Source organism: Cyprinus carpio, chromosome B2 (genome assembly GCF_018340385.1).
Source record: "Cyprinus carpio isolate SPL01 chromosome B2, ASM1834038v1, whole genome shotgun sequence".
Classification (NCBI taxonomy): Eukaryota; Metazoa; Chordata; class Actinopteri; order Cypriniformes; family Cyprinidae; genus Cyprinus; species Cyprinus carpio.
Genome location: NC_056598.1, coordinates 19,340,954 through 19,357,149, shown reverse-complemented (window position 1 = coordinate 19,357,149; position 16,196 = coordinate 19,340,954). Strand labels below are relative to the sequence as shown.

The 16,196-nt window shown below is 33.7% G+C and overlaps 1 protein-coding gene and 1 long non-coding RNA gene across 2 annotated transcripts in view; one reads left to right on the top strand and one right to left on the bottom strand.

The window, feature by feature from the left end:
- Positions 1–16,196, bottom strand: part of LOC109106856 — a 61,392-nt gene that overhangs the window by 21,399 nt on the left and 23,797 nt on the right. The window lies entirely within an intron of this gene.
- LOC109106854 (BMP/retinoic acid-inducible neural-specific protein 3-like) overlaps positions 1–16,196 on the top strand; it is a 52,648-nt gene that overhangs the window by 21,669 nt on the left and 14,783 nt on the right. The window contains 1 exon segment of the mRNA XM_042718541.1: positions 1,134–1,370. Coding sequence (XP_042574475.1) covers positions 1,134–1,370 — 237 coding nt within the window.

Genomic DNA, 16,196 nt, shown 5'->3' with positions numbered 1-16,196 from the left:
TCTGGTTCACCACCTAAAGTCAAGTCTTAATTAAAATGCACCTGAAATTACACTGCAGCTTGAACTTTGAAATGTGGAACTGTTTAGTGAGTCTGTTATGAAACCGGTTAAATTAAAGATGAAAGATACACCTCCATGTACTTATGACCCTCATCATGCCTGAAGTAGATACAGTATGTCAACTAATGGTATATCTGTGTATATGTGTGTGTGTGTGTGTGTGTGTGTGTGTGTGCATATGTATGTATGTATATATATATATATATATATACATACACACACACACACACACACACACACACACACACACACACAGAGTAATAAATAAAACCTATACCAATTATATACATAGTTTTTGAAGCAATGTTAAAAAAAAAAAATCTAAGTCTTTTGATCATGCTGGTAGTTTTAATGAAAAAGTAATATAAACATACAAAAATATTATAGTATTAGTTGCTTGTTGATTCAGCTTTGCCATCACAGGAATAAATTACATTTCAAAATATATTAAAATACAAAACCATTATTTAAAAAAAAAATTGAACCAATTCTGAACTTTTAAAGAAGTGTATATATTATAAATTGAAATAGAAATAAATAAAAAGCCAGAGGCAAAATACAGATTCACAAGGAGAGAGAGAAGAGGTAAAATGAAAAATATCTAATGGAAGTGGAAATTACCAAATTTACCATGCAAAAATTACACTTTCCTTGTCATTTCAGAGGTCTACCTCGTGCCACTGCATTACTGTATTGTTCTAAATGGAGACTTAAAATAGAAAACATATTATGTTGAGAGTTAAGTGGGTAGAGAGACAGACAGAGTCCTGAGAGAGAAGAGAATAGCCAGAGGGCAGATGATGGGTGGGTTCTTAATGGTGTCATATGACTCAGAAATTGATTTTTTTCAAGTGTCCATACGGGAATCTCAGACGTATTGGTGATTTGAGATGTTGGCCAAACATATTAGCACATCCAAACACCATTCTGTACTTGTTTACCAACCTATCAGCAGACAAACAGTGCTATGTAGCTTACAAAATCTCTTATCTGGTCTTGGAATCCGATTTCAGTTTAGTTCACAGAGTCTAACATGGCAGTAAACAGATTTTTCTCTCTTCCCAAATGCACAGGTCTACAGGATGTGCTTCCTGAGTTTCTGCGGAATCGTTTTGTGGAGGCGGCCCTCAGTTATGTGGCGTGTAATTCAGAGGGCGAGCTACTGTGCCACAACAATGACTGCTGGTGCCGCTGCTCCGCAAAGTTCCCTGATTGCAACTGCCCCTTCGCAGATATCAAAGCCATGGAGGAGAGTCTGCGTAAGAGCAAAGAGTCCTGGATCAACCTCAACAATGACTTCATGGACTCAGGTAGGTTAATCCAATGGCTATGAAAGTGTTAAAATCTGCTGAATAATCTCTGGGGTTGACACCTTTCAATACACTGGATTAAATGGAAGAGTGGAACTTCTCAGGTTTAAAATGACAGGTAAATCTCACTGGTGGTGACAAATGATTGATATACTGTCATATTCCCTCAGCTGCTCTTTCTTGCAGGGTTTGTGAGTTCACTTCAGTGTAAACAGATGCACTTTGCGCATAAATATACTATGAAAAGAACACAACAAAAAAAAAACAAAAAAAACAACTATGACACAATACTGCTGCACCACAGCTCCAGCAAAGTGTCTTTTAATTACACTTACATTAATAATGCACTGGGTAATGCAGTAGAAATTGGCAGTGGTGTAATGGTTAGGGATCTATACTGCAAACACAAGGGTTGGAGGTACAATCCCAGGTGTCCAAGGAAATGGGAGCATTAACGAGAAAACAATCACACTCTGTTACAATTGTGTCCATAGGCAAAGCACTTAACCCTAAAGTACACCTAGGGGATTGTCTCTGCAATTAGTGTACTGTATGGTGCTTTGGATGAAAACCATCTGCTAAATGTTGAGTTCAAGAAAAATAACAATAACCCCTACAGAGTAAATCTATTTAAAAGTTAATGTTATTAATGAATGATATTCATTTCTCAAAGTATCAATCAGAAAAGCAGTCAGTCGGTTCCATTGAAAAAGTATTTGGAAACTAAAAGCCATTTTAGCCATGCATTCCCTATTTATTCAATTACTCAAATAGTTTGAATATAATTTAAATGTAATATATACAATTTATATTATTAATATATCAATCGATTTCAAATAAAAACACTTTTGAAAAAAATCCACCTAACAAAAATATAAAATGTTTCTTGAGCACCGAATCAGCATATTAGAATGATTTTTGAAGGATCACTTTGGGCGACGACACATCTTTCAAAAACAGTTATATATATAATTTTAGCTTTAAAAATGTGTTTTCTGGTTTGTGTGATTGGTCAATTTGTTTCTGAAAACTTTGAAAAGACCTGCAAGGGCCTACAAGTCAATAACAAATGTAGGCTGCTTTGATAAATGGGCCCCACGTATGGGGTTTAATTCTGAGTTCTTAAAAGTTCACTGACTGTGATACATTTGCACCTTGGAATAGAAATCTAAACCGACGAGAGGGAGGGTTTGTCTGTTTTATTGCTCTGGTAGTGAGAAAACCAGATTGATAAAATCTTCGGTTTGAAAAATGGTGTTGTGCGTGTGAGAGAGAGAAAGGGAGAGCAAAACCAAGGTAAAGAGAGCCAAAGAGAAAGAAGCATGAAAAGATGGCACCTCAGGTTTTTCTCCTAGCTGAGCGTTTCCACATTCAAAGAATGATTCAATCAGCGAGATAAGCCCAAGCTGGCTCTAAAAGCTTCTCCTGCTCAGTGATGGAGCATTAATGAAAGCAGCTCAAATCCCTTTAACTGTGGCGCTGCACTCATAAGAACGCATATCTCCTTTCAGCAGGTGAAGTGCTGGGCTTGGGAAAAGGGCCCTTTGACCATAGCATATAGCTACAACGTAAGGGTTTTATTTATTCAGCCTCACAGAAACCTGCCCCTTTAGTCAGGAGGCCAGACGGCAGAGAGAGAACACTCGTTCAGATTTAGAATGGAAAACTGATTTGTCATGCAGAATTTTGATAAACAATATTTAAAAAAAAAAGAAGAAAAAAAGCAGTGACGTGAGGTGACATACAGCCAAGTATGGTGACCCATAATCACAATTCATGCTCTGCATTTAACCCATCTAAAGTGCACACACACAGCAGTGAGCACACACCCGGAGCAGTCATTGCCAGACCCGAGATTCGAACCCACAACCCTAGGGTTAGGAGTCAAACTCTCTAACCACTAGGCCACGACTTCCCACTTCAGGCACCATGAAATCAAGTTTGTACTGTATATATAGTGGCTCCAAAAATTATTTAGACACTCAAATCACACTTAAAATGTATGAATTTCATTACACTGGATAACAAAATATCAAACCATGTGGTATCAACAAACAAGTAATGCTAGACCTTTTATTTTCTCAGAACCAGCTTTGTTTTTGCAATCATTTTAATAAAATCTTGTTAAAAGGACATTTTTGTGATTTTTTTTCTTCTTCTTCTTTTGAAGGTCTGCACAATTAATGTAATTTAAAAAAATAATAGAAGTAAAAAAAAAATATATATAAAAAAAAAAAAAAAAAAAAAAAAAAAAAAAAAATATATATATATATATATATATATATATATATATATATACAGTACAGACCAAAAGTTTGGAAACATTACTATTTTTAATGTTTTTGAAAGAAGTTTCTTCTGCTCATCAAGCCTGCATTTATTTGATCAAAAATACAGAAAAAATGTAATAATGTGATATATTATTACAATTTAAAATAATTGTTTTTAAAATTTATTATACTTTAAATTATCATTTATTTCTGTGATGCAAAGCTGAATTTTTAGGATCATTACCACATGATCCTTTAGAAATCATTCTAATATGATGATTCATTATCAAAGCTGGAAACAGTTCTGCTGCTTAATATTTTTTTAGAACGTGATACTTTTTTTAGGATACTTTGATGAATAAAAAAGTAAAAAAAAAAAAAGAAAAAAAAAGAAGAAAATAAATATTTTGTAATAACAATATACACTACTGGTCAGTAATTTGGGGTCAGTATTTTTTTTTCTTTCCTTTTTTTAAATAAAATCAATACTTTTATTCAGCAAGGATGTGTGTTAAATTGATAAAAAGTGATAGTAAAGAAAATATATTATTAGAATATATATTATTAGAATTTTTTTTTTTTTTTTGAATAAATGCAGTTATTTTTAATCTTTTATTCATCACATATATTAGACAGCAGAACTGTTTCCAACACTCATAATAAATCAGAATATTAAAATGATTTTTAAATGATCATGTGATAGACTGGATGTTACATGTGACACTGAAGGCTGGAGTAATGATGCTGAAAATTCAGCTTTGCATCACAGGAATAATTTTTTTTTTTTTTTAAAGTATATTCAAATAGAAAACTATTATTTTAAGTTGTAATAATATTTCACAATATTACTGTTTTTTCTGTATTTTTGATCAAATAAATGCAGGCTTGATGAGCAGAAGAAACTTCTTTCAAAAACATTAAAAATAGTAATGTTTCCAAACTTTTGGTCTGTACTCTCTCTCTCTCTCTCTCTATATATATATATTTATATATATATATATATATATATATATATATATATATATATATATATATATATATATATATACACAATATGCATATGTATTTATATGCCTGCATATGTATTTATATGCTTATGCAAAATATAATCCAAACAACTTCTTAAACATGTGAATGACATGGAATAAAGAGCAAAATCAGAATTAAAAAAAAAACAATACTTGCAAAACCAGTACTTGACAAAAACAAAAGCAAAACAAAACAATAACCTTCTTTGGTCTTATAGCCTCCTACACTGTGCATCTCAAAAAGGACAGATAAACACAATAACACCCACACACCAATACAAACAGATATACTTCAGGGATGTGAAATCATCTTCCCTCACAATCTGCGCCTCAATGCACTTAGTTCAACTTTGTTCGAAAGCACCACGCATTGACCTTTCCTCAGCCAATATCTCCTACTGGATGGCTTTCTAAGATACAAAATGATTGTAGCACCACCCCTGTTGGTGCAGAATGATCCCCACGCACAGCCTGAGGTCTATTTGTATATATATTGAAAACTCAACTGTCATAAATAAAAATACTAAATATCAATGTATAACACTTCTTCTTCAAGATCTGACCAGTGTTTTATGATAAATATAATTCAGTGACACTAATATATCAATTTGAGTCAGGTGTATGCATCCAAACACGCCAAATCAAAGCTGGATGGTACTAACCTGTTCATTCTGGTAAATATGTCATGTCTAGTGTTCCATTAAGGCTTTTAATCCATATTTAGATTGATCGATTTTTTCTGTTTACATCACATACTTTAGAGAATTAGTCATAATTCTGGTGCATATCCCATTAAATTATGCTGACCAGATGTGCATTTAGAGTGGAACTGCTCATTTATGATGCAAATATGCACTGTTAGAGCTGGGAATTGTTTCCAAAAAGAATCCATTCCGGCACGTTAGGAATCGAGAATCGATTCCAAAGGATGGAATTGACTCCATCAAAGGGAATCAGCTCCTATTCATTGCCTTTTCAGTTCAATAGAGCTAATCATTGGGTGCTTCTCAAACGGAAGGACACAACCTAGTGAGGATGCATCTTTCCTAGTCCAGTCCTTCTGATGCTTCAAGGTTACAGTCTTTCTCAGCAATGAATGCTAACATGAGATGGGGTCTAGTAAGTGCGTTTGGCTTCATCATAAATGTTTCCACCCTGAAGTCACGGCACAAAAATACTACTGTAATTACAATTTGAAGAATCCTTATTGAACATACTTATATTTACAGACTCTTTTTAATAATGCACTACAGTTAATAACACCGTCTGTGGTCTCCCAGTGGTTTGCATTACTCACCCTTTAGCATTATGTTATTAATTTACAACAAAACAAAACATAATGCCTTCACCTCAAAATTTTTTTTTTTTTTTTGCATAACATAATAAAATTGAACAAGCTCAATGTCGATTCATTTTCAGCTAATTCATTTTTCGTGCTTGCGAATGAGTTCAAAGGATTGTGGGTGAATAAACACCTGATGTGTCCTTCAAAACAGCCTGAAGGGCGCAAAATAAAGACTGCTTACTAAGGATCCTTCAAACTGTGACATCCTTCGATGGAGTTTTTTGACGTGGTAGCCTAGATATGCAGCCTTACAAGGATGTGTCCTTCTGTTTAAAAAGCACCCATTAATTCGCCTCTCAGTCATTCGCTGATCATGATGGGAAGTTTAATCCATTTCCACAAACTTGTTATTTCAGACAGTTCATTTCAATGAATCGGTTAAAACTAATAAACAAACGAACAATTTCAGCTGTTCGCAATGATGTTGTCACATACATATTTCTACAACTCGCTGTCATGCTATGTCACGCCGAAACATTCAAATGAAGCAGTCACACATTATTTTAAGTTTCAATTCTCGCTATTAACAAACCATTAACTATACATTTTGCCTTAATAAACTCCTAATTTGCTGCTTAGTGATAGATAATAAAGTAGTTGATGAATTTAGGTATTTGGTAGGATTAGGGATGAAGAATATGGTCATGCAGAATATGAGTTATATATATATTTATATATGTGTTTTTTCAGTGAATTTATTTTTTGCTTCAATAAATGGCACCCACTTACCAGGCACTAAGGATTGTATCCTTCGGTCTCGCAAAGACTTGACATTTAAACAGGCTTCCTATATTTCCTACAAGGCCTTCCTTAAGAGAAAAATTTACATTTGCTTCAAACTGTTCGATTGATTACTGTATGTATTGCACATCAAATGTAGCACACTTAATAAACATCTCCCATTTGCCATTTGATTAATTTAATACAGGTTGTAAATTGCTTCACCATGCTTCTCATTACCAAATAAACTCAGTAAATCAAAGGTAGATTAGCATGGCACTGTTGGTGGATGCTGTTTTTAGGATTAAAGAACAGTGTATGCTAAGTACTCCAGTATGTGCAAGATTTTAGGAGTCCATTCACTTCGGGTTGAATCAGCTAGCAGAACGAATGGATTCACCCAGCAACAGCGCTGGTTAGTCTAAGAAGGGATTATACAAAACTGTACTACTGTCATAAACATGATACTTCTCCCCACCAAATCCCACAAGTGCTTCACTTTCCCTAAAGAAGCCAATAAACAACTCAGCATAGGTCGACCTATCGCATATTCGCAAATGGGGAAAATGGCAGTTTCTTATTTAATATTTGCATGTTGCTTGGGGGAATAATTGCGGTGGATTTAGAAAATGAATTATGCATAGCATGTCCTTCTCTTACGTTGTGCTGTTGCCATTAACTAAATATTTTGAACAGTTCAGATTATAATGGGATGTTTAAGATGTCAAGCCATTTTTTTAAGCAGAATAGCAAGTTACTTATTTTTTATCACCAAAATGCCATTTCAATGTTTCAAATTTTTACCTAAAAACACTCCATACTGCAAAGCTTGCAAATATTGCAAGCTATAAAAGTAGAATTTGCAAGATACAAATGCACATTTCTGAGAAAAAAGGTCAGAATTACAAGATGAAAAGACATTGTGAAATATAAACTTGCATTTGCAAGAAAACATTTACTTTTTGTTATTCTGTGGTGGAAAATAAAAACAGAGTTGCGAGACGTAAACTCAGAATTGTGAGAAAGAAAAATCTGAATTGTGAGATAAAAAGAGATAGCATACTTGTTTTGTGATATTCCTAAAGCTCAGAATTCTTTAATCCCTGTGATTACCTTCATACATTCACCATGGATTCTTTGCACTGCTCAGGGCTGCACAACTTTACTAACATATCACCATTTGTTACGCACACACACACACAGACACTTTTCTTTGTCCTCCCTTATAGGACAGACACTCAACAAGTGGCTTTAGGGAACAGTCACTCTTGTGCATCTCAGAAAAGTCCAGAAACTTTTGCAAAGGGTTTCTAGAAACTTGTTGTTGAGCAAGGGAAGAGGATGGACAGTACAGAGCACAGTCAGGCAGATGGTTTCTAGAGAAAGGCATTGTTTGAAGCTCCTGTCAGGAGCTCTACTGACCTTCTGTCTCACTGTGGTTCCCATTGGGCCAAGACTGACAGATAGGTCCCGGCTTAGCAACATCATCTTCAGCAAGGTCCAATGCTGGACGCTGTAGATGTTTCCAAAGGCCTCTGTGGGTGTGCAGCCAGTTCCTAGTCATGTAGGACAGCTCCATAACACACTGACAACATCTCGACACCCACTCACACTTACTTACACAGCGTAAGCACACACACACTCAGGGTTTGACAGCCCTGATGCCATAGGAGAACCTTTTGAAGTTGCACAAAGTACTACTTTTTTCCATGTACTATTTAAACTGGTGCTATTGAAGAAGAAATTTCACTTTTCCCCATTTCCTTAAGACTCATTTTCTCCCCCCAAAAAATAGCTTGATGATCTCAGTTTTCTTTCGTACACATTTAGTTTAGTTAGTTGTATTATTATGTTATATAGCTTGTGAGCTTAAACCTACTAGCCAAATGCTAAAGTCAAGCCAAACTGTCATTCAATTAATTGTTTCATAATTTCTCCCACATCTAAATGTATATAAACATTTCATTAAAATGAAAATAAAAGGTCAAACACAGTGCCATGAAAAGGTTTTTGCCCCCTTCCTGTTTTTGTAATTTTTTGCATATTTGTCACACTTAAAAGATTCAGATCATCAAACAAATTAATATTACACAAAGATAACCTGCAGTTTTTAAATTATTATTTTATTTATTAAGGGAAAAAAGCTGTCTGAACTGGCCCTACGTGAAAAAGCAATAAAAATAAACATTTAAAAAACAGGCACCTTATATAGCGCTATGCCAGTGTTAATTAAGTATGACTGAAATACTTTTAGTTTTTATTAACATTTTGAATCTCTTTTTGTATTTTCTGTTTTTTTATTTTAGTAATTTTGTTGTTTTTTTGTCATTTTTAGTAACCCTGCTCTTTACATGATGTACAAAGTTATATATTTGTATTTTACATTTTATTTTTACTTACATTTTAATGTATATTTAATTTTGTGGTGAAAATGATGTAGTGTCAGATCTTTTCTTCTGTATCATGGCGTACTTCTAAGAACATTGAGTTTTCATTTTGATTTTGAGGTCAGAAAGATAAACACCCACAGATGAATCATTCAAAATAAGATCAATAATATGCATTTAGAAAACAGATTTTTTTATTTCATGACTTTAATGATTTTTTTTTTTCATGAGTTTGTAATGTTAGCATCAGCATAACATCTAAGCTAAAATATTAACATGTACATCTAAAATATTACTTAGTTTTGCAATTTATAAACAGTATTAGTATATTAAAACAAGGTGTTACAATCCATTTCAACATAGAAATGCCACAATGGTCTAGATTTCAGACCCTTGTATCTTTATGAAAAAAAAACTATTACAATAATGAAATGAATGAGTTAGAAGCTGCACTTTACACTTTAAATATTATAGTAAACAAACCTACTCACATTTAGACAGACATTCAGGTACAGACTACTATGAAGAAGCTTTATCACATAGTGACATTCCCACTGACTGCTGAGAAACCTTGTTCTGCACAACTGCATATATTTTCTGCCTTGATAAGCAGCTGTCATTAAATCTGGCAGGTGGCCCAGGCAAAATGAGGATAGATTTGTGCGGTGCGGCGTGTGCAAAATGAGTTTTCGGCTTGGAGAAAAAATACTGTCATTGTCATCGGAGACGGTATTAGAAGTGTCACTTTCTGAATGCCTGCCACTTAGGCCTGTAGGTAGTCCGAGAACCTCCCGGCTCTCCTTCTACTGACAAATGTGAGAGACAATGGCAGTTCATCTTGTACGTGGCCTGATCTATGTGCTCGTATAAAGGGAAAAGGATCAAATCCACATGGGATAATTCAAGTAGGGTGAGATGGGCTTCAATTCAGGTCACATTTCTTGCTGAGATCACCCACTAAGCACCTCTAAATAATGTCATTTGGAGGGACCACACACAAACACACACGCACACACACACACAGAGCTATACATTACTATTCTGTGGCACAATTCACCACACAGTTTAGACAACAGTTCATGGAACTGATACAGAGATTCTGACAAGGAGCACTGCTGTCGTAGATTGAATTATCCTGAAATAAATGGAGGACAGAAATTAATCTTATCTTTGAAGAGATCCAACATTCTGCTCTAAACATCTGCTCTTCTAGGATCCATAAGCACTATGTCCTCCAATATCTTAATACAGAGAGACGAGGTTTTTTTTTTTTTTTTTTTGATAAAGTAGCAGATTATTTTATTTTTTTATTTATATATTTATTTATTTATTATTATTATTTGTCCATAAAGCTGTACTAATTTCATTGTAACTTAACTGTCTAAATTCAAAAATGTATCACAGTTTTTTCTCAGTCGCTTTGGTGCATTTCTTGAATCCGAAATGTAATTCTCAAAACTACCTGTTCAACCTCCACATCATCTAGTCACTTGTGCACACCATAAAAGCAGTTTCTCATTCTTTTGAACAAATTGGACTGCTTTGGTAAATTCATGCAAATGATTACATACATTTATCTGCGGTTTACTACATTATCAGTTGCTATTGTCATGTTGCTCCTAATGTATTATATAGTTCTGCAATGCAATAGTCTTACCCCTCAAAACATCATATATATATATATATATATATATATATATATATATATATATATATGTCAATAAAAGCAGAATGGTTGATCTAGTTGTCATAAACTGTCAATCATATTTTCTACACATTTCTATTAGTCTTTTTGTAAATTTGCCATGAATTGTGCAGGTGAATCTTGACTTTCTCTAATGAAAAGAATATAGATCAACCAATGATAAACCAGTTTTTTGAAATAGCTCAAGTGTAACTGTGTATCCTACCCAGTCTCTTTCAATCAATATCCCACATACAGTAATGTGTAAAGTTGTACTATTGAAATGGATATATGGCATACATAAGAAGTGCAGCCTTCTGCATTTCAATACAGTAACTGTCATCCAAAGTTGTTTGCTGCAATATTTTTAGCAAGGATATACAAAGTATACTCAATGCAAACTGCAAATTTTATATTGGGTAAAATGGGGAAACAGTTTCTATATCAATAGCCTAGCAAATTGCAACAATGAAAAAATTTCCTGTAAGAATGCACTGAAAGCCAGATATTCTATACTGACGTATAAGTAAAGTGTACATTCAAGAATGGAAAACATTCTAGGCATAAAGCTTTTTTTTAAGTTGAACTTTTTTCAACTTAAAAAAAAAAAAAAAAAGAATGTAATGTAATGTGCAAGACTCTGCAAAAGAAGTGAGACGCAAGCACAAAAGTTCACAGGTAGCATAAGCCCATTCACACAAAACACGTTTTTGCAACAGAAAATGTTACTTGACAATTAGAAGAACTGTGCAAAGTTAGAGGGACTTTTTCAATTGGCTATGAAGTTTGCTCTCAGATTTGTAGACAATTAATACAATAAACCGAACACAAAAGTTGAAATCAAACTGTGTTACGGTGTAGTAGTTAATTGTGCAATAAAAATAGACCATACACTAGATCATAGTGTCCAACCACTGGTAAATGTGAAAATTATGATAATGTGACATAATATCACATATTGCACCTGGGATACCTTCCCATATTCAAATCGGAATGCCATTTACATTTCAAAAGCATGTGCAGCTGTTTTGAAAGCATTTCAACCCTGCAAAGCGAACAACAGTAGCTGTGTTGTTGTAAGAATCAGCCATGTCCAGATTAATTGCTCTAATTACCATTAAGTTGGCTGAGACAGTCACTGGAGAGGCACAATCAATAAATTCATTCATCACTGGAGGATAGGCTTTGATGCATGTTATATAAATTCATCAAAATCAAAAGGCACTCCAGCAGTAGTGGGAAAAGATTGAGTGGTTAATGGTGGGTGAGAAGTATAGGCTTTCCTTGCATGTCAGAGATGCTTAGTCAACGGCTACTTATCATGTCCACACTTCATTTGTTCTGTCTTACTTGTTTTGGATGGCAAGCTTTACAATCAAGGTTTGCAGATCTTTACTGTCCTTTTAAGTAATTTCTCTGGCATCAGTCCATGTAACGTTAATGTATGTACCACTGTCAGAAAATGAACTTTTCCATTATGGTGAAGTATGAAAGGGTTAAAGTTGAGCTGGTTAGCAATTTCTTTCTTCTGACAGGCCATACTTTACCATACATTAGAGGAATTATTGGAATTTTTTTTTTTTTAGAGAATGTTGCATATTTAATTTATGCATGTTCATTTCCCCTAGTTATTTTTGTCATATAACACTCAATTGAAGTTAAACTTAACACATTCAATACATTATTTTTTTTTCTTCTTATAAATTATAATATTTTGATGCCTAAATTCACTGCATTTAGAATTATAATTTAGTTATTAGTTTTTATTTTTAATTTATTACAAAATACAATATTGCAAAAGATAAAATAGCATAAATTAATATATATATATAGCCTTTATGAATACATATTTTTCTAATTATATGCAATCAGTTGTGCCCTTCTTCATTTATGTTAAAAGCACTAAAATGTTACTCATAATTTAAAATCAGTATCAGTTTTTTTTATTTATTTTTTTATAAATGTGACAATATGCATAACTTGGCCGATAATAGAATATATAGATGATACAAAAAAACAGCCTCCACATTTTAAGTTTTTGCCCCCAGACCTCGATTTTATTTCTTATCAGTGAGAAAGAGCCTCTAATGTTGTTCAGTCAGGTTGTGGTTGTTGTGGATCACTATATGCATCCTTCAGCAGAGCTTGTGGTCCTCTAGGCGATATCTGTGAACCCAATAAAACTGTAATTGTATGGGTTATATATTGGCCTTTCCAATATCCAACAAATGTGACAGCAACCAAAACCAGCAGATATAGGGTGATCATGAGTCACTCTGGAGCCAGTAAATACAATAAATCTAGTCAGGCGGAAAATAAATAGTGGCTGCCTGCTATTTCCAGCATACTTATCTTGTGATCGTAGTCTTTGTGCAAAGCATCCAGTCTGTGGACAGGTTTTCATTGACAAGCAAATACTCAAACTCCCACACAAAGGATGTTTTTCCTGACTTTTTAGAGGAGGTTTCAAAATATAAATGTCAACCCTGAAAAATAAAAGTAGGATATGTGAACATCACAGTATGGCAGTTTGGTGTCACCTTGGCGCAATGAAATGTGGAACAGAGAGATTAAGGCAGAATTTAACCGCTTACTGCATGTCAGATTGTCTTTAATGTGACTAAACTAAGTTCCAAGTCTGACCTAAAACACGCAGAATGCAGCAAAAGAAGCATAACAGGGTGAAATTGTTCCCACTATACAACATCGTCTGTGCTGCTTTACTGTCTGCGATTCACGTAAGAAAATATAAAAAAGAAAAGAGTAGATTTACTTCACAAAGTCTAAAAAAGCAAGCAAGTAAGAAAGAGAAAGACAGGCCAACAAACACCATTTAAGTTGCTAAAGGATATAAATGCATTCTTCAGAAAGAAAGCCTGAAACGTATCCTCATGCTCCCCCACTGTGATTGCTAAGATTAATGGTTTGCCACAAGCTTTTTAATGGCTTTGAGATATTTCATGCAATTGCTGGTACATCAGAACGGATGAGAGCACTGGTGGTATTCCACTGCTCTTTACAGCTCTGTTGAATTATATATTTGCTTGGATCAATAAAAACCACATATATTAGCATTCACACGTGTAGCAGTTGCTCCATAGTGGAGCTGGGAAATCAAGGTCATTTGCTTCCTCAGATCTCACAAAAGTAAAAAAGCAAGACAGACTAATTGGAAGTCATATCCGCACAGTGATGATGATCATGATGATGAGTTTAAGCAGACATACATCATTTTCTCTGCAACTCTGAGCAGTCCATTCACTGCCATCACTGACTGATATAAATGAGAGAGATGCGATTCAGTGTGACACAGCAATGGCAGGAGTTAAATATAGTGGAGACTGGGCTAGTTGTCTTGAGGTTGTCATATAAGGGCTGCTTCTCAGTATCTAGAAGTTTTGAATTCAAAAGTCTGTTTACCTAAATGTATGTTCTCTCCAGAAATGGTTTTGTAAGTATCAAAAAACTAGTTCAAATTATATATCATGTTATGTTATGTTATGTTATGTTATGTTATGTTATGTTATGTTATGTTATGTTATGTTATGTTATGTTATGTTAGCAACAATGAAACTAGATTTTTATATTGATTTTTTTTTCTACAAACAAAAGTTACAATATCATATTTTTTTTCTGTAGGCAATATCAATAATATAGTAAATAAATACAATTACAGCATCATGCTATTTATTGGCCTATTTTTATTATTATGCAAATATGGTTATACAGATTAAAACAATATATACGTTTTATATAATATTACTGGCGTTAACTACATAAAAATGCTGATTGGAATTACATTTTTTTTTTTTTTTTAACTGCTTACACACAAAATACATTACTTGTCACACAATTCCTGAAACCTGACACTCAAACACCAGAACTACACATCAAATCTACAAAACCATATGCTAATTCTCTGCCTTTGGCATAGTTTTCAATTTCATAAAACACTTTCTGCAAAACACAACACATAATTCTCTAATATGTAACACACAAAACAGGACTAATAGGAACTAATATTATGGCAAATGTTCGCTTTTTGTGATGAGTTGGTGATATTTTGAATGCAGTGCTTCATTTTGCAAGAGATGTGAGGCATTTTGCAAAGGCAAAGTTCTGAAAATGTGTGTAAGCAGTGGAAAAAAAAAACTGTAAAGCTATCTATCTATCTTAATCTTTATATCCTATCTTTATATTTATATTTTTACTGTAGTTAATATCAGTTCATATTATAAATGAACAAATAAAAAATTAACATCTTCATATTTTGAATAATAATATATAATTAATTATATACATTTAAAATGATGATGATGATGATGATTATTATTATTATTATTATTATTATTATTATTATTATTATTATTATTATTATAATTATTATAGTTTGATCAGTTTTAAAATGTCAAAAAACAATGCCTTTAATATGCATAATTGGGTGGCAATCATACCTCCTCCTACGATAGCATCATTTATTTCATGTTATTCATCTGGAGGTCATCATGCCACATATTTTTCTTTTCTTTTGTCTTCTTTTCTCTTTTGATCTTAATTGTTTCAGTAAATAGAAGAAACAGTTTGACAGCATTCTTTCAGCTGCAATAGCAGTGTAACAAAGCAGAGCAAATAAGTTATGTCTTTGACATCAAATGCTCAACTCAAAGACTTGCAAGCACATCGTAACCTCAGGGGCCACAAAACAACACACATGCAATAAAATATGTTCCTTTTCTTATTTTCTGAGAAGATCTCTCAGCGATATAAACACCATTTAATGGGTCTGATTGGATTCTGTTGTTTATGTGCTTCAGTTCATTGTTTTGCGTATGTAAAGGATGCAACATTTAACCACACACCTGTTCATTTCATAAGCCATCTGGACTCATTTGCATTATTTCTAGCGTGTCTCATGTATGAAAAACTACACATGCTAACGATATGTAAATTCATAATATGCATATTTAGCTCAAAAGCACCATGTACACAATTTTATATTTCAAACCTAAATCGTGTGTGCCAGATATCCGTTTCTCTGCAATTATTTATCAGAAAACTGTAGACCAACCGTGAAAGTAAGGATTTTCTTGTATAAAGACGCCAGCTGACTGAGTAGATCCATCAGAGTGCTGTTCCTGGAAAGTTTTGGGGTCACTAAACTGCTTCCTCTCAAACATGTGATGTCACCCCTGCTGTCAGAACCCTAATATGGGCAGGAGAAGTAAGCTTCTATAAAATGTAGACCTGAATTCAGCCCTGAGCCCCAAAAAGCACTGCAGGTAATGGAAAAAACCTATATGCAGCTTAAAGCTTAATCTCAAGGCATCCTTAGAGTAGAGGAAATAATATACACCAGACATTTGGTGATATCGAATAAAGTTAAATTGTATAT